This window comes from Anser anser (genome assembly GCF_964211835.1).
Source record: "Anser anser genome assembly, chromosome: 4".
In the NCBI taxonomy this organism is placed as follows: domain Eukaryota; kingdom Metazoa; phylum Chordata; class Aves; order Anseriformes; family Anatidae; genus Anser; species Anser anser.
Window position 1 is genome coordinate 48,068,999 of NC_139724.1, and position 20,307 is coordinate 48,089,305.

At 42.9% G+C, this 20,307-nt stretch overlaps 1 protein-coding gene across 1 annotated transcript in view; it reads right to left on the reverse strand.

The window, feature by feature from the left end:
* The window catches only part of LOC310899454 (uncharacterized protein), a gene marked incomplete at its 5' end in the record, with an annotated part of 283,288 nt that extends 263,199 nt beyond the window's left edge, over positions 1–20,089 (reverse strand). The window contains 3 exons of the mRNA XM_083835807.1: positions 14,706–14,818; positions 19,082–19,402; positions 20,035–20,089. Coding sequence (XP_083691933.1) covers positions 14,706–14,818; positions 19,082–19,402; positions 20,035–20,089 — 489 coding nt within the window. The remainder of the gene's footprint in view (positions 1–14,705; positions 14,819–19,081; positions 19,403–20,034) is intronic.
* Between the last annotated feature and the right edge of the window lie 218 nt (positions 20,090–20,307).

The window sequence follows — 20,307 nt, forward strand, 5'->3', positions numbered from 1 at the left end:
TTACACAACTTAAAATCTTTTTGGTGCTGTTAGGATTAGGCTCCCATTGATGAGAATCATTTGAGTCCTTGAATCCTATTGGAAAAAAAAAAAAAGAGAAAAAAAAAAACACAACCAAGTCCCTGCAAAGGGTTCAGGAGTTCACCATCTAGATTGTATTATTTAAAAACTTGCCTTTTATTTTTTACAGAAAAAAAAGTGGTGCCTTTCTCATAACTTGAATTTTGCTAATGATTTAACAGAGTTGTCCATTTGGACTGCACTAGTGCTCACTAGAAGGTCTGTACAAATAAACAAGTGACGCCCACCCAAGACACCTAATTTTCACATTGAAACACACAAGTTAAAGACAACTCCTGAAAGTAAGTTGAAATTTCCAATAACTTTTCTGTTTGTTTTTACATCTTTACAAACAGATTTTCAGAAGTGGCTACCGATTTCAAGCACTTTTGTTTCTCTGTTTTTCTCTTTGGTGAAGTATTTACGAAGCTTGAATTCAAGGCCCTCCACGTCTGTTTAAATTAGTCCTCCTGAAACACAATTACAACACTGGGTACTTGGGAAAAATGTCAGCCACCAAATACGAAGAGTCTCAATTCTGCATTAAGCAACAGCATTCTGGAGAAAAATGTTGTCATCATTTTGAGCAGGTTTAACCTACTAGGTTCACATGATGCCAGAACACATCTAATGCAACTCGCATAGCTAACTATGGTACTGGATACTGCAAGGGGATATGCTGATCTTTTTAAAAGCCTACCTTCGTATTCAACACAAAGGAGAACAACATACGGAAACAGCCCGCAACACACCACACTCTATGCCTTTGCCATTATTAATAAAAATCCTGTCCATTTTACACCTAAGGAATTGCCTGACTGAACATTAAAAGAAAGTATGGTGATCAAACAGTGCAATCCAGACTTTTCTAAATGCTGGCATCTCTCGATTTCTTATTTGTCTTCAACAAAATGAAGTGTTGCGTGGTTCCCCTTTAATGTCTGTGCACTGAGTTATTAAATAAATGACTGTGTGCAATGGCAGTGGCCCATGACACGCAGCTATTTCATACTCACAATGCAAATTCAGCTGGATGGATGAAGCTGTCATACTGCATCCTCAGTAGGATATTTGTTAGCCTCATTTTGCTGCTGTCATGGGCTATATATGTTACTCTGGCCTACTCTCATGCCAAGCAGGAGTTCTGAAGGCACTGATACAGAAACTAAGTCTAGAAAACAGCACAAAATTCTCTTTTTTCTCAACGCAGCTTTCAAAATAATGACAAAAGGAGAAGCTGTGGCTTTACTGTGATGTAGAAGAAACGCAGGTTTGGAAGCACACAAAAACATGTTCGCGGAGCACAGGTGTCACACACTAGATTTTAAGACTGTTTTGTAATGCTTTAGCAATCCTGTGATGGGGTTCTCAATGCCATTTTCTCTGGTGGATCACTGACATGTACTGGTAGTGGGTATAAGGGGCATACAAAGAAGTCACGGGATAAGGAACTGCCCTCTGACATCGGGAATGGAAAACAATGCAGTGTTACCACCTAACAGGCCCCATCTCTAACTCCCAGAAATGAAGAGACTCATCTATTCTTTGTGCTCAGCCAGAAGTTGGGCTCTCCGTCAGTCCCATTAATCATGGCAGTGATTTTTGAGGCAGGTGCTCACATATCGAACACTACTGCGGCGCAACTTCAGTTACAAAGAAAACTACCAGAAGCTGACAGCTTTTAGATAGGATAGCAATATGGACAAGATTTGAGCATCTCTCTAGAAAGAGAAGCCAGGGTTTGTCATTGTATTTGTCCTGGTAATTCAATCCCCACAAGATAACGGCTTTTAAGCGTTCAACTTCCCACAAACTTACCCAGTAAGTAAAGCCCTAATGATGTACATGCAGACACACACAACTGCACCACCATGTACACACATACACGCGCACATACACAGATTATAAAAGCCAAAATAACTTTGGCACAACACAAAGAGGTGGTTGTCAACAAAAACAGATGGTCAAAGAATTGGGCAAACACTCAGAGTTCCAGAAATGAAGCTTTTGCTTTCATTCTAAATGCCACACTTTCTTAACCAGTTCCAGACAAGAGGATACATGAAGCCAGTCAAAAGCTAGCTTCCTGCCAGGCTTCTCTGTTTTCATGACAAAATTAAGAGTCCACAGATGGAATAACTCAAAGCTAATTTTTACACAGGTTGGTTTCCCTCTCTCCCTCCTCCCCATGATTCCAAACAAGAAGAATAACATATTGTAGGAAATTAAAGCAACAACTACAAGAGAGGGGGAAAAAAAAAGGAAAATTGGAGAGTGAGGTCATTTTGTTGCTATGACTTCAACATGCAGAGAGCTGTATTTAATTCAAAAAAGTAGTTTTCTCATTGTGACCCAGGAAGCCTGTTTTAGCAAAAAGCCTGACAAAAATCAGACTCCCCCATTCTAAGTTCTCCTTAGAATTTTCTCCTGTTAACTGTTAACTACAATCTTATTCTTGCTGTGGCCTGTGACCCAACTACTGCTGACTTCAGGGGGTCCAAACTTTCTCCAGTCCTCCTCATCTCATTGTGACTTTCTTTCTCCTACATTCCCATCCTCCCATCCACTTAAATGGAAGCCACTACCAAACAGTTAGGGTAAAACGCTGTTGATCAGAAAGCGTCAAGCTTGCAGCACAGTAAATCACCACTGAGTGACAAGTGCTGGACACCTCTCAGACACTGTAGATGTCATGAGCTAATGTAACTACCAGATCAGAGAAGCAGAACGCAGTACTGAGAATTTTTAATAGCAAAGTGTTCATTTTCAAGTCTTAGAAATGGGAAGTTTAGAAACATACAAACAGCATATCAATTTTTTTTTGTTGGCCTTCCAATGAGCTCTCCCAAGTTCTCAACCAAAACCAGAGGCATTAAAACGTGGACTGCATTAAAAGTAAACATCCCAAAGAGTGACTGTTCACCAACCATCACCGCCCCATTGTGTTTTGTCTAAGACAAAAGGAACTGTGGAACAGTGGATTAAAAAAAACACTGTTGTACAACAAGATAAAAACACTGTTTTATTTATCGGGACCAAAACCACCACCATTTATGAAAGCTCTGCCTAAATGTCTATTTTCAGATATTTTCACAATATCAGAGCACAGTACCAATGAAAAAATAAAGACACTCAGAAGACCAGCAGCTGGCATTATTTTTGACAGAAGTTATTTGAAGCTGATTACCATGAACATTTAAGACATCTGACAAATAAACCTACCAGTAGACTTCACCACCTTCCTTCCAAACTTTTATCAACATACACTATACACGTGGAATGCAGCAGTAAATTTCCACTTGCCTTTCATAAGGTACTACTGCCACATCACAATTCAAAACCACCATCCCATTACATAATTAGAATGGTTAAGATGCCAATTACATCAGCAGGAACATTAAGATGCCAAAAATGTTGCCTTTTGTCCATGGCACTAATATTGCAATGGCTATTAGTGCCTATGGAACTCTTTGTACCTCTTATTTAAAAAGCAATATTCCTACTTAAACTTACACAGGTTTTTACAGCAGCAAATGCCAATCCTTCTGTTCCGCAGTCTCTGTAAAAGCCACCACATCTACAAGTAAAATAAGCACGAGTAATTCCTTGCAAAATGAAAGCTCAAGCACACGAAGGGCAGAAGTCCTGATATGCCTATTTTACCTGACATGAAATGAACTGTCAAGAAATTTAACTGTTACTCTCAATGAGACCCAGCAAGAAGATGTCCAAATGCCTGGATTTCTCCAAGCTCAGATCACTGCTTCCTAGTAAAGATCACCGCTCCTCCCAGGGGACTTAACTGACCTCCTCTCTTTCACTCCCTCACTTGTTCTCCTGCCAGAGAATACCATCTTCTGAACGGTCAGTTCCTAGGGCAGAATGGGCGTTTTGTCTTTAGAAGACATTACAGACAAGACATTTTTTCATACAGTGCTTCCCCAGTGCACATTTATAGGGCAAAGCTGCTTTCACCATGTACATTAGCTACATAACCCCATCAGAATTTTCTTTGCATAAAGCCCCCATTATGTAACCGAGCAAAGTGCTCATTAGCTCCAGCGAATGCTGTAAATGGCGCAGGTTAGCTTACTGAAAGACTGACCTTTCTGAATATCCTAGCTCCAAAATAAACCGTACGAGCTGCTGTGTTTGAAGTTCTGCTTAATTGGAACCTCTTTTTTCTACGTTTTGTCAAATGCAGTAAGTGTCATTGCAAATTTTAAGTGACATTAACTTGGCAGACATTTAATTTCCCAGTGGCATGCAACAAACTAAACCGCTGTTTGCACTGTGCTTGTTAGAGCTGATCTCAGAGGTCCAATCGGTAACAAGAATAAGAGGAACGTTCACTTACACATGAGCTCCTACCCTTTGACTTCAGCAGTAGCTTCATTTATGATGATGCATAATGGGATGGCAGCAAAATTAGCTGTGTAGAGCGATACAGACAAAGGCAACGAGTTGGGAAGGTCTGACCAACAGCAGAGCCGGATCTGATCTGGTCGCTTCACATCACCAATGAGCCCAGGTGAAGTCTAGGAACAGGCCAGGTCACAGCCTTCCTACCACGTCCTATTACATCTCCCTCTAAGAGGAGCAGAAGCTCTCTGGCTTGGGAACGTTCAGAGGTATCTCACTTCTGAGCACTCTCCTATTCCTCTTCATCTACTCAACTTTCTGATATAGTAGGGTTGAAAGCTCCTCCAACAGAACAGTAACTTCAGATCTTGACATGGAACAGGACCTCAACTCCTGCCCCGAATCACACATTTTGGACCTCTAGGAAACACTAGAGCATCGGAAGTATTTCTCCCATATAAAAAGTTTCCTGTAGGAAAAATTCTGTCTTCCATCTTCAACTGAAATTTTACTTCCTTCCATGCAAAATACACTCAACACCATGATGTAAATGAAAATACTAATTTATAATATATCCAAAGAAAAATATATCTTAGCAGAGATGGTATTTAGGCAACCAATTATTTGCAACGTCATTACCTACCACGCTAATACTTCAATATAGCCTTGTTCAGTTTCCCCTCTAATCTTTCCATAATTTAAGAATTATCCTTGCTTTTGTTACATGTAGTTGTTTAGATAAACATACACATTCAAACACCAAAAAATATTTTTTGGCATTGCCAATTGTTCTCAATAGTGTCCTAAAACCTTACATACCCCTGTAATTTAAGAGATCTTAAGCTGAAAAAAAAATCCCAAATGTCAACAGGAAAAGACTAAGTGTATTTTAAGTAAGCTTTACCATGAGCACCTTTTCACAGTCTAAGGAGATGACAAAAAATATGACTGCACATGCATGATGAATGTCTCCTTTTTATTGGATTTAATGCTTGTCACTTAAGATACTTCTTTCCTTTCTTTTGGCTGCATGATACAAAATTATCTCATACTGCTTTACTGTTCTGACAGCAGCATGGGGGTGGGGTGCACAGCATTTCACAGACCAAGGATAAATCAAGACCTAACACAGGTAGAAAACTGTCATACAAAGAGTAGAAAACCAATGAAAACCAACAATGGCAGCAGTATCTAGATCAACACTGGATTACTTGTGGCCTTTTCACCTCCTGCACGCCCAGCGATTAATTCAGTCTTCTCCTCAAAAGTTTCACAGGCCTATCAGGCCAGACAACTACGGACTCACTCAAAGAGGAAAATGCAAAGCCACAGCCACTATACCCTTATAATAGGTACACAAATTTATGTATAAAGCAGTTGAGTAGTCCCATCCACACCTTACCATACATAATCATATATATACATCATAAATGATCTCTCTTCCTGCATCCACGGCCAGCCCCTTCTGCTGCCCATCTCCCTGCTACACTAGGACCTTCCAGGTTGCTCGTGCTGTACACTTCTTTGGAGGATATACCCTGGCTGTATATTCAAGGTTATTTCCACGTAAGACTGCCTACAAGCTGTGGTGTCCTACAGATGAATACCACAACCATTGCTCCAGCAAGTACCAGATCCTCAGCAAAAGCACTGTTCCAATGACTTGAAGAGTAATGTATCTATGGTCACACGCACCTTCACCTGTTCTGCAGGAATACGTCGCCGTGGAGCAAAATGGAGCAAGAGCCCATCCTTCAGTAGGGCTGGAGACAGCATCAGGAAGACACTGGAGAGCACTAGCACAGGACTCACAACACACTCATAAAGAAGCACTGAATAAATATCTCAGGGAACAACCCATAGTACTGTTGACCTAACCCTTCTAGCAAACAGGTGAGCCATGTGAGTTCAAAGCAAAGCTGAGACAAAGCCATAGCCAGAATACACGAAGTGCTGAATCATGCCTGCCTGAGTCATTTAGGTACTGAAACATGACACATTACCTTCATCTTCAGCTCTGATACCTCAGTCGAGTTCTGCATACTCGAAGAGTTATCCACTAGCTCAAATATTCCACTGTCTGGCCACAGTTAACCAAAATTTAGCACTGTCACTGGCCAAGGATGTTGAATTGCTTGTGTACGAATGTAATGGGAAGGAACTTGTCTGCCCCCTCCTACACAACCCCAGCAAACCCCAGCTTTCTCTGCTCTGTTTCAAAAATGAGTAAATCAGGAATATTTAGGCCAATCAGTAAGAAGGCACGTGCATACTGAGCTAAGAACTCAGAGCTACCTCAGACACGCATCACTTCTGCAGCAGCTCTCCTAACAACCACAGTAGCTCACATCACAGAGCCATCTCGCCTGGCACGCTGTGACAGAGACCAGAAGTGGACACCTTGGAGAGAGTACAAGAAAGCAGACATGTGGCAACACTCAGTCAAAACAGTCTTCCAGCCCCTAACAATTTGGAGCCCCAGGATTTCTTGAACTCAGGAAGGCCATTCTGTATTTAACAACTCCCAAGAGGTTTCCGTTGCAGACTCTCCTCGTGTCTGACAAACCACCACTCACTCGGCTCAGACCCATCCACCAACCTGCGCTATGCTCCCAGGAGGCCTCCAGAGCTGTCCCTCAGTGCTCAGCCACACCCTCCATCTCTAGCACAAAGTTATCTGTATAGATCAATCCAGACAGCTTGTCTGAGGAGCCTCTGCCATCAAAACAATGTTCCCTGTCCCCTTGATATATAAAAAGAAATGAAATAAACATATGACAGAAAAACCCTAAGTTTTAGACAGTTCTGCCGTGTGCTTGGGACCCGTCGCAGCACAGGAAGATTGTGACTAAATATTAGAAAGGCAATTACCTACTCCACATTGTTCCCAGCTACACCTTGTCACACTTATACTGTGCTGCCTGTCTTATGCCTCCTGCCATCATCACGGTGTTTAAGTTGTATACTGTGATTAAAAGCATCACTGGGAACCCTTCTGATAAAAATCCCCAGTTGCACACTCACAAATGGCACCAAACTGTAATTGGTCTGGTGCGGATCAGCTTTTACCCTAGAACTAGAAATGGATTTCCCCCTTGTTGGTCATTTTGTTATTCATTTTCTTTAGCCCTTCTGTTATCCTCTTCTGCAGTGCCCCAGCTCCCCAGATTGGTGCCATCTCACACAGAACCTTCTATAGTAGACACAAGCCTGAGGCAAAGTAGACACAGCATGATCAAAAGTAGCAGTGAGCTATTCCTTTTACTGCTGCCTTGGTAGCAATCTGAGTTCCAGTCCGTTCCTGCTCCCAGCCTTGTACTGCAAAGCAGGGAGAGCCCTCTCCCCTATCAAGAGAGAACCTGTAGCCTTTCTTAATTGCACAGCAGGAACAGCCATCAGTCCTTCCCTTCAATCTGCAAGACATCAGCACCTCTGAGCAGAGGCCAATACATAACGCGCACTGTTCCCAGCACTGATGCACAGCTCTGAGTCAGGACAGAGTCTACTGAAATGACAAGACGATCATGTTCAGGAAGGGACTACCCCCTCCCTCCATCCTGCTTTGATGAGTCCTAAAACTGTTCCTGACAAGTCTCCTCCCCCTTCCTATTCACATTCCTTCCTCCATTTCTCCTCATAGAGCAATGTTATGTGTTTTAAGCATTCAATTCCTATAGGACCTCTCTGGAGCTGAGCATCTTTATTACTCTAAGAAGATAAAAAGCAGAAAGCAAAGAAAAAGAAGAAAGGCAAAGTACTTACAAATCCTCGCTGCAAGGTCAGACACTAACACACTATGAAGCTATTAACAAAAACTTAAATTTAACACGTCCCTTGAGTGAGATCATGTACTCCCTTATATTCTGTCTCCTTTCCCCCATCTGTCCCTTCATCTCTGCACTGATTCCTGACAGGACAGACTGACTGAGACAGGTCTGACAAAGCCTGGTCACCAAGCTAGGAACACTATGGGTAACTTGGCAGATATCTCAAGTACACTCCACTCATCTTCCCTCTTTCCCCTTCACTCCGTCTCAGTTCAGATTCCCTTTTCACGCTACTCACTCCCATTTTCACCTATATGTTTGCAACAATCTCTCTGGTCATAGCATACAACAGCACTTGGCTGCTACAGCAGGCTAGGCTCCTCAGGCTCAGAGCACCAGCCTTAGGAACAAAATCGTCTTCATCTTTAGCCATCATGTTTACTCCGGCACAAAAGCCTGCTCTGCTCTCTCTTCATTCTGCCTAGGGCCTAGATCAGGCCAAGCAGACCAACCGTAACCAAAAGCAAGAGCTCCATCAAGCCTCCATTAGCCCAGCACAGGCTTGTGTATGACTAAAAACCTTCTCTAATGAGAGCTTTCCTTCCAGCTCTTTGATTAAGCATAGTGGCCAGAACAGCAAAAGTGACAGAAATGTTCAGTGTGGGTCTTAAATTTAGCCTGTGTAGCCAGGCAAAATAACTGTGGCTGACCAAATATGTGAACATGCATTACATTACGTGAATAAGAGATAACTCCAAAGAGGCTGGTATAACTCTGCACTGTGGTGTTGCTGATTTTTTACAGCAGTTACCCCTGAAAAAGCTGTACGTACAGTCTGCTGAGCATTGTGGCCTCAGCTCCTGGCTTCAAGGTCCCTATGTCATAGATGCTTTATAGGAAGAAAAATGATAACACGACAGAACTGCATGGGTTTCTGCTGTTAGTAAGGGCAAGAAAAGGCAGGGAAATACTAAATCTAGAGTCGCAAAAACATAGTGATAGTAAAAACACCAAACAAAATGCTTGGTGAATGCCAAGATCAATACCATATAACTAACATTAAGGATATTAGGGAGAAAATATAAAGGGTAGCGGAGGAAGGGATCGCACCAAGGGGTTTCCAAAATAAGCAGGTAGAGGATTTCTTACATATGAAAAGACATCTCAACAGTGCTCTTCTGGAAGAGAGGTAGTTGATGCCTAGATTCCCTATTGCTGTTAGAATCCCCTTGCCGCATCCTAGTGCCATGACAGATACAGCATTTCACACTCCCTTTGAGCAAAGGCAGTCAGTGGTAATACACACAATACCTAGCTGCCTCTTTTTAATCAAACCAAGGGCTTCAATTCATAGTAGTAGCATCTCAGAAAGCCAGAGGAATAATCCTTCCAGTTGGTGTACCTGGAAAATAAACGCACTGAACGGACATTCTCCCCCTTCCCATCCCCACACATGGGCACACACAACCTTTTGGAAACAAGCCGTACATTTTCTAGTTTCCTTTACAAGACTTGAAACCTAAGATGGATTGCTTTTCAGTAGCATTAACATACCCTAAAGGAACAGAATTCTTTGCAGCAGTTCACAGGTTCAATTCCTCCAAAGAATTTTAACAGCTATTACACAGATAGCAGCTGTGTAAGAACTTGGCCAAAACCAGCATCATGTTTCAAACAAAATGGTATCTTGAACAAAAGAAGGCTTGGCTCTTAAGTCTCTTACCGACTTGCATGCAGGCAGACCAGCCACGTTCAGTTACCTGCATTTTGCATAATACACAGCTCCCATCCTGCCCACGCTCCAGCACAAACAGGTCCTCCTCTGGACTGCAGCGGGAAATGGTGCACACGACAGCAATGGCAACTGTCACTTGGAAGTGCGATACAAGGTGATCTTTAGTTGGGCCTGTGACCCCATCACAGTATTCTAGCAGCATGGTATTTTGTCATTTTTGTGTTTTGTGATGGATTTGTGGGGGCAGAGCAGGGAGGCTCTTATTTATCCACAAAGCATAATCCAGAGTTGTCCACAATGTAATACGACCAAGAAGCATGCAAGCCCTGGGAGAACTTCATACCGTACAGTTGCTTACGCTGTTGACTGCTACTTGCAGAGCTTCTTTCACCAGCTGGATGCTCTGCCTGCAGTATTGGTTTCCTCTTTGCAAAGACACAATGGTTTCACACTCCCTACTGTCATCGACTGCGAGCAAGAAGCCTCAATACTGTTAAGTAGCTAACACAATGGGCTCACGATCTCCATAATGCCCTCGGCAGGACAGTACAAAAACACCCACTAGTTCTTTAATACTTCAGTTAACAACAACATGGTGATCACATGAACAAGACCAAGTTTTCTCTGGTATACATGCAGGCTGGACAGCCACTGACCTGATGTTTAACTCAACTGATGCAAAGCATTTGTATTCACCCTGTTCCAAACGCTTCTCCTCAGCTGACAGTTGCGGATTCCCAAGAGACTATGTAGAGAGCCAAGGGAATGCTAAAATATGATCAGTGCTGATCTTATTCTGGAAGGGAAAAAAGCTGTTAAAAACTCACTTCGAACATGCTTCCAGAATCCACTGAAATCAATGCAAAGCATAGATCCACCCGTAACAGTCTGCAGAAATGCATTGCTACACTTCCCTTTGGAAGCTCTGACTGCATGCAATGGCCAGTTCTAGAATAAAAGTGGCTAAGACAAGTTGAAAGAAGAGCATAATGTCCACTGCAAACTGCCTCTTTTTTTTCTTTCAACCATCTATAGACAGAGGGTTAATGTGTACACTCTGCACCTTTAAAAATGGACTTGAGTATAAGATTTTGCTGCCTTTGCGCTGTCAGCTAGGATGACTTTTTAAGTCATCCACTGCTGTATGTTACACATAATTGAAAAAATGATTTTGGAGACGTATTACAATGCTCCAGTGACATTTCTTTCACTTGACCAGCAATATCTGTAACAGCATCCATCCTCCTCAAGATTTAGTGCTGTAGATGCTGTACTTTACACATCTGGAACAAATTTCCACAATGGTAGGCAATTTGACTTGCCTTCTTTTTCTCCAACAAACATACTTCACAGAAGCAAGACTTCTGTCCGTGCTCAGCTCTTTAGTCTTTTCCACAGCTAGTTCATGTGTATAGAAAAGATACATCAGCTATTTCTTCCTCTGAAAGAAATCACCTCGTGTTTTCCTGAAATTATCATGCAGATTACTTAGAGTGACTAATATGATTTTCCTTATTTAGAAGTCAACAGATGTTTAATATTGCTTGTTCTTTTTAGCCTGATTTGTGTCATGCTTGAGGTGTCAAAGCTGAGAGGCTAGCCACAAAAACAGCTGATGCTGCTGAACCTAGCCCAGAACTGCTGCACTTCTATTGCTGGACACTGAATAGTCAGACCAGAGGAAGTTATGACATGAACAACTAGGCATATTCTACATCTCAGCTAGGAGCTCTAGGAGCTCTCATGGGAACCACGGTAACACAGCAGGTCTGAAATCCAAAGCTTCATTTCACTCGTATCAAATGTTAGCTAGGAAAAGCTACACAAGGGCAACTAACTGAAAAGCAGCCTGACAAGACACCGCAAAATAACTGCAAAAGCCCTGCAGTTTGTTCAAGGGATGGCTGCAATCACCATGAAGCACACCCCTCACATTTCTAAACTAAGGCTAGATAACAGACTTGGGGCAAACAGGAACCCTGGGCTACAGCGCTGGGCTAGTCAAGTAAGACAAGTGACCTGCATTATTACACAGCAAAGTCAAATGTCACTTTCCCTGGCCTAAAGCGCTGTGACCATCTGAAGGTACAAAATAAAGTTAATAGCCAAGGGACACCAGAGCTGGTTAACACAAGTCAGAGTTCTTAAAGGATTCCCTGACGTATAGCTAGCCACCAGACTAGTTTGGAGCAATGAAAAAATCCTTGTGTATCCATACGGCCCAGAGTAGCATCTAGCATATGGAGATAAAGCAGAACAAGCGTTCAGGGAGCTCAATCTTTTCTAATGCATTAAATGGATAACACCACACCTCCCCAAAGAGAGAACTGTTTCACTGTCTTTCATTTTTAACCTATCCCTCTGCTCAGATACAGCAGTTATAGAGAGATAACTCAGAAAAGGCACCTCACTATACCACCACAACCCATCCCGGCTTGAAGCACATAAGAACAGTTAGTCACCTGCTCAAGATTAGGCCAGTGGAGTACTTTATCTCACCACAACTGTGTTTTTCTATCTCCTGTCATGTTTTCCAGGGTAGCTTACATACAAGATGAGTCACACAAGGATGGGACCCACATGCATTACAACCTTGTAGACTGAATTCCTGGCATACTGCAGGCTAAAGGCTCCTCTGCCTTGCTATCTGTTAAAGCCTAACAAAAATTATTTACAGTCTCTCTGGGCTATTTGGTTTAAGTCTCTCCAGCTCAAGTATGACACTTTCTGGGACACTATTAGGTTTCTTACAGCTCTCTGACTAGCAATCACATCTGTACCTGACTGTCAGGGGACGCTCTTGGCTGAGCTGGCCACCTTGGTCTATTGCTGAGAGCTCTGAAATTTCTCAATTGAAACATTTGAAAGTTAATGAACCCTTCTAATACAAAGCTCCCACAGCTCAAGAGTTCTTTTATGAGCCTGACAAATGGCAGATGTGATAGGAAAACCTCACTGCAGACAGGCCCCTCCTTTCAAAAGATTTCCATGCAGAAGCCACTGCAAATGGCTGACAAACAAGAGGAGAAGGTGGCAAGTACCTGCAGAAGGCCTAGCCAGCTCTGTTGTATTACACTGTACTCAAGGCCACTGCAAGTGACTGTGGTTTTGCTATACTAGCTCATGAGTTAAGTTAAATAATTAAGAAAAAGACATCTCAATGGAGAACTATCACATTACTAGAAAATAGGTCAGACCAAGGAGCTTTGCTGATGATTGCACACATGCTCAAATTTACCAGAAAACCACGAGCATACCAAGTGAGTGTATGTGAGATTCTCCCCTTCCACTGTAACAGAAAACCCAGTTGTCTCCACAGTGGGGACTTTCTTCCTCTCCTCACCGAGGAGGAATGCTGTGTTTTGAACAGGGCTGGCAATAAATCACCAATACATTCCCTGGATGAATACACACCCGTTAAAAATGGTAAGCCACTCTTTACCCTCTGAAATCAGTGATTAGGGCACAGCCTTTGTCCACATATAAAACAAATACAATGAAAAACTCAAAGTCAGCTACAAAGGCATGACACAGAAAAAAGTGAAGCTCTTCAATGAAAAAACTTAAGTAAATTTTTATGTGAAGTTCATCTCATGTTCCAGGGGCATATTTATGTCTTGAAATTGTAGCTTCAAAGACTGGATTTAAAATAGAACTACAAAGAGAATACAGTGGCCAGGCTCTATCCCCAATATATGGCAACTCTGATAACTGTTTGCCCCGCCATTGTGTAGACACTGGAACGCATCAGTATTCCGGCATAATACTTCAGATACAGAGAAATGCTGAACGTTTTTACAGACTTTTAACAAGCTCTTCAGCAGAAGACAGCACCATGGAAATGCAGTGCCTCATTCCTAAAAGTACAACCTGCTTCTGCATTCTGCTCCTTTGAGCGAGCCACTGCTCTCCTCGGTTCTGCACTCCTTATCTGCACGACACCGCTATGCCCAAGGCTAGCGCCACGCCCAGAGCTCTGTAATGGGATCAGGTTGGTTCTCCGTCCCACACACACACAAAGCGCAGGGCAGAGTGGCTCCAGCATGGGAAGGGACTGGCCCTTTGCCTTTTTGTTCGTGGGTTTTCTTTTTTATTTTTTCCCTTCTCAACTGCTAAGCCTGCAACTGGGGTTGAGAATGGGGAGAGGGGGGGAGGGGAAGAGAATCTGGTGAACAGCTGGGGCCCATCACTTTTCATCGCAGGTCTTGGAGAGATGTGGTTGACAGAGTGATGCACAGAGGCTGTCCCAGTTAATGACTTCACCATTCTCCATCATTATCCCCATCATTAGGAAATTAGGAGGACAGAAGGTATTTACTGTAAACCTGCCACCTCCCAAGGAGAGATAAATAGAAACTGATAAATGGGATCTTCTGGTGCTGTTCGTCTATTAACCTTCTGCTTCCCAGTTTAGGCATATGCATGCTATCCTGCCATTAATATCCAGTAATTGGCACAGCAGCAGGCAACGCGATCCTACCTTTAGCCCATGAACATCTCCTGTGTCGCGTGCAAGTGTACAGTTACATTTACAGCAAAGCTTTGCTAACCAGCCCAGTGAAGAAATTGTTAGCAGCTGCTTACACTTCAGCTCTGAGGTCACAACTACCAGTCAGCCACACCTGGCAGGTCTTAAGATGAGGCACCTGTTTGGTCAGAGGAGGCTTAGGAGCAGGGCAAAAGGGGAGAGAGGACTGTGTGCATGACCTCTCTCCACACAAACAATAAAACAGCCAGTACCTGCACCAAGAGCTGAGCTGCTATTCATTCTGCCAGCCTACCTCTGCACACAGCTTGCGAACACGTCCGCAAAAGGGAGTTGCTTTGCTGCTATCGCTGAATGCCATGCAATGAAAGTTCTTCCTCGCTGACTTGAAGCACTGTAGTCTGGAAACTGTTAAAATAAAGCATGTTTCAGGTGACTCAATTTAAGAGCTTTCCTACTCAGAAAGTATCCAACCCTTTGACCTGTTTGACCAACGCTTCTGCAGAGCTCCCTCAATGCACGTGAGGAGAGATCTGTGTATACTGACTCACTTCAGTCCTTTGCGAGAGGTGAAATCCTGGGGGACTACGCCCTCAGCATCAAGCCCTGTGAGGTTGAAGTAAGTCGGTTGTGACATCAGCCATGACTCTACCTGAACCAGCATTCCACAAAAGGAAGCCCACTCTCAGATCTAACAGGAATTCTCTTAGTTTCTTCCACACACAACACCACTCCTCTACTTATCAAATGTTCACCTCACTGCTACTTCTCCTCTGTGCTGTATTTCACATTCTTAATTGCTTTTACTTATGCTACCTGTAGGCATTTTTCCTTTCAGCCAACACCATAGTCACTTGCAACTCACATGACACATGGGCAACTAGAACTCAAGAGACAACACTCAAGATCACAGCTGCACTTCTGATCCACTTAAATCACGTTGCCATCAACTGACTTAAGTCTTAAAAGGCTCCCACATTATTACAGCAATTTTTGAAGAACATCTACGCTTTTTCTCAAGCTCAGAAGGTACAAGGCCAGTTCTTGCATTCATTACCCTAGCAAGCAGGCTCTAGTGTGGATTGACAGCTCCATCATCTCCAAATGCAAGCAATTCTACTTCTAAGCTCTGGCAACGTCTTCAGCTGCAAACTCTCATCCAGGTAACACTTAACACTTCTCAGAGCATTACAGTGAGCAAGCCTTCTTAACTGCAGTAGGAAAAATAGGACATTTTAAAACACTGACGTTTTAGAGCCTGAAATAAATTCGGCAGCTTGCTACTTCAAGTAACTCAGATACAGCTACGTAGGGACATGAAAGCAGGAAGCAAAATCAGATGGTCTCCTGAATAAACTGCCATGCAACTCAAGGGGCACAGGTCTGACAGAAATAGCAGCTGCATTACAACAGACATTGACCTTAATATAAAAAAAATAGGCAAAAAAAATTAAGATGATAGTCCCAGCTCAAAGAGTTAGGCATATTTCAGTTACCTGTATGGTATCATTAAAACAACTCCAAAACCAAACAACTACCTTCTTACCTGCATATGACCTGTGCAAAAAAAAAGAAAAAAAATACAAGTTATTTCTTTTCCTATGCTTAAATGAATTGAGAAATTATTTTACCAACTCAAGCATTTTCTGGCCATACAAAAAAGTAACAGAGTCAAGAACTCCACTACTTCCTCCTGATGCAGGCTTGGAGGCTTGGGGACAGAAGAAAGTCTTGGCTATATAAACAACCTTCGAATTTCGTGAAAGTAAAAGGCCAGGTGAAACAGAGAAACCATTTCCCTTATGGAAGAATACCATCCAGAACAGCCTGCACACAAAAGCCCACATGAAATACTGGCATTGCAGGGAAGTTTTCTTTATTCAGAGTTCACACCTCCCAGCTTTATGACATAAGAGACCATATTTTGTTAATTGTGGTGTCAGAAAGCATTTGGGTTTTTTCAATACACATGCCTTCAATGCAGACAGGCATGATAGTTCTGTCTTGTTCCACAGTTTTTTCCCTTCCACGCCCGCCAGAGTTTTAACTCCAGTGGAAGAACCCACACTACTGCTACACTTTTTTAAGACTTTTTTTTAAGACACATCCATCAGATTTAAAACAGTAGTGCTAGAAAAGGAAAATGACTCCAAACTGAACCCATTTCACGTGGAGGACCATTCAGCACAGTTATCTCCTCCTCGCATCTATATCCGCTCTTCCAAAGCCAGCCTAATTACTGGGATAAATCACAAGCCTGAAGAACTGCCTGCTCAGCTCCAGGGTGGTTCAGCCCTCAGCGTCCGAGCTAATAACACTATTTTGGTGCAGTCCCACTATCTTTACCACAGCCTACAGATGCACAACCCTTCAGAGACATGCAGTGCTGCTGGCTGCTCTTCAGGTAGGAGCTGCGTCTGCTCCTTCTCTATGCACCATCGTGTGCACATTAATTCAGTGCAGGAGCCTAATAAAAACGTGACTGTGAAAGCGAGTTCTAACGGTAACACAAGTATTAATTTCCATCTGTCTAAGCAACTGCCAGTGTCCATCAATTACAGCAATAGCCAACTAACAGTTGCAGCTGCAAAATAATAATAAAAAAAAAGCAGAATTAACATTTCAAGTTACTGTCATTCACCTGAATTTTTTACAGTTGTAATTAGCAAGCTGCAGAAGCTGTCAACAATCAACATCAGCCAATCTGTCTGCACCAGGAACTGGACTGCCTGCCAGAAATTGTCTTCGACAGTTTTTTTTTTCTCCCCTTACTTCTCCCCATTAAATTTTTTTGCTTCAAATCTCCCTAACACTCATCTTCTTTACCACCAATCACTAGAATTGAATGTGTCAAAACAAAGAGAGACTGAATGACTGACACTTTACAGAGTCATAATTATTTCCTTTCGTCAAACCTCAGTACATAAATGTGTTGCTGTCTTCTCCTTCTCCCTGACTCCATTTCCCTGGCAGTACAAGAACAATAATGCTACCCCTTTCAAAAATTTGAACTTGATCTCACTCCAAAGTATTTCTCAGTTGCAGATACAAAGGTTGAAATTACAAGAAACATTCTTGAAGGCCTACTCTAACAAGCATGGGCAACTGTTTCTCACAATTTAGATTAGAGCTCATTATACTCTTAAAGTATCTACCTGGTCTGTTTACTTTAGGCATCAGATCCCAAGACAGCACCTCTCCGTGCTTTTTTTTCCTGGTGCATTATACCAGAGAAACAGGCAACAACAAAAAAAATTCTCCTTTCAGTAGCAGCCAGGAATCAATGCTTTTTAAAAAGAAGAAAATATCCAAACCTTAGTCTCACATAAAGAAACATCCTAGGATTAAATAAGAATGTTAAAGTAAAACTACTCGACTGCCATTAAAATGAAATTTTTTGAACATTACAAATCGAGATTTTTTTTCTAAATGTATTAATCCTCCTTACAACAAGGTTGCAGCACACACAAGACATACTAGACCCATCAATTAACAGTTGACTTTTAACTCTTGCATTTGTAGTAGCAAACATCCAACTACATCAGCACAAACTATGTAGTGCAACTAGGCATGGGTAGTTGTAAATGCCTTGGGATAGCTTACTCTCGCAGAAGCATCACCTCATATAATTAAGTATTAATTGAAGCCGTTTTACATGGATGAGCTCTCCTTACCTACTGGAGCAGCACTGAGGTCATCTCAAACATCGAGACCAGAGATCCCTGAACACGGCATAGCAGCGGCTAACATTCGAAACAAAAAGCTGCTTGAAAGGAAGCTACATCAGTTAATTCCATGTGCAGACGCCACTCTGACCTCTGTGTAACAGATTGACTAAACTGTCAGTTGGGCAACCAGGAAAAAAAGGGATATGGCCACACCAGAAAAATAAGAACAGCCTCAACAGCTTTTACAACCACCAACACCAAAAGCCATAAACAAGTGCCAATTTCTTTTCTTTACAGACCACTGCAGTACAGATTTTATGTACAGCTTTTTGCATCAAGATTTACACACCTGCTAGAGTTAATTTTGGATTTAGGAATTACTATTGCCCACACCAGAGATATAACAGAAAACTGACACTGGAACAGCATATAGGATAGGGATGAAATTCCTTCCCTCAGACCCTTACACAGATACTGTTCAAACACTGAAAAATAATACGGAAAAAAAATGGTTATGAAAATTAAGTATCTGAAAAGCAACTTTAGAGGGTGAAGTTCCTTCACACAAATCTTCCTCACTTACCCCACAGCACAACACATAAGCAGCAATAAAATGAAATGCTACCACAGCAGAAAATCGAGACTCTTCAGGCCTCTTTGCATCAGTAAAGCCACTACACAACATTGGGCAGAGATAACCTATTTCACACTGAACACAAAGCATAAAATAAATCTCTTCTTTACTAACTATACCCTATGATATAGAAAAGCTACTGATCTCTAGTAGTGGGATACAGGCTATCTACCCCATTTCAATTGCCTTTGCTTCTGTACGGTAGGTCACCAGTTCCCAAGAGTGCTAACCCCTATTTTCCCTAACAGAAGCCCACAAGGCCCCCCTCCTCAGACTGAGAGGAAAAATACAGGATTATTAGCTAGGAATAAGGAGCTAGTGCCAGGACTTCACCCTGGGAGCCCACAACCCTTTTCCCGGCAGCAGCACCTTCCTCACTGCAGCGGCTCCCCTCAGGAACTCCAGGAACAGATTTCAGAACCTTCCACGTGACTGCACGAAAAGCATGGGGGCCCGACAAGCGCCTTGCCTCCTCACTGCTGTCCCCTACATCACCTCCAGCCCCAAGCCCTGCCTGCCGTCCACCTGAGGGGAGGCGACGACGGGGACAGGTGGAGGGAGGCTGCAGTAACACGAAAATGGCGCTGCGCCACCTGCCGAGCCCGCGCCTCGGCCCTGAGGCACCACCCAAAATGGCGGCCGCAAGGGCGGCGCGCGGCAGGAGGCGCCGGGCTCGGCTTCCGTGTTTGCCTCAGCGTCAGAGGCCTCAGGCGGTCTGCCTCGCCCAGAAAACGTGGGGAGTCAGCTTTTTTTCTCTAGGACGGCTGAAACAATATATGCACAACGTATTTCCTCGTCCTTTAAGGAAAAATAAAATAAAATAAAATAAATAAAATAAAATAAAATAAAATACACATAGAACGCACTCTTGCCCCAGTTGTGTATTTGTGTTTAGCAGCTGGCTGTCCCCACTGAAAAAGGCTGTGGATGTCCCGGTCGTAGGACTGTCTTAGCCAGGAGCCCCAGCCAAAAATGATTCGGGCAGGAAGGGAAAAAATGTAACAAGACAAAAGTGCAGTAGCTGTTTGCATAGCAAAAGTCCCTTCAAAAAGGTTTATAAGAATAAGTCAGGCTGACAGCAGCGTGCCCAGCTTCAGCAAATACGGATATTTTTTCAAACCAGCAAAGAGCAGGCCTTTCTACCAGCCTTGCTGGGTGCCGTGGGGTTAAAATGTGACCGCAGCACCAATTTCCCAGCCTGGAGCGGCTGGAGCTGTTTTGGGGGCCCTGGCACGCTGGAGCAGCGTGCTATCAAGAGTTTGTGTAGATCCAAAACTTTTCAGATGAGCAGATGAAAGAGGTCAAAATGTGACTCGGCTGGCCAGGCTCTCCCATGCAAGCCAAGCTGTCTGATTGACTGCAGGGCGACTGAGCCATCTTGTCTTTCTGGCAGGCAGGAGGCATTTCCAGGTTTGATGGAAAACACAGAGACAGAAGAGTGTGTGTGTAGGAAGGGGATAGCGGATGGCTGATACGAGGAATCAAGGGGAAGAGATGCATAATAAAACACTGAATCCTCTGCTGAGTTTTTTATAAGGAGAAACATCTTAATTCCTTTAAAGATTTCTAGTTCTGAACCCCTTCTCTAAAATGGA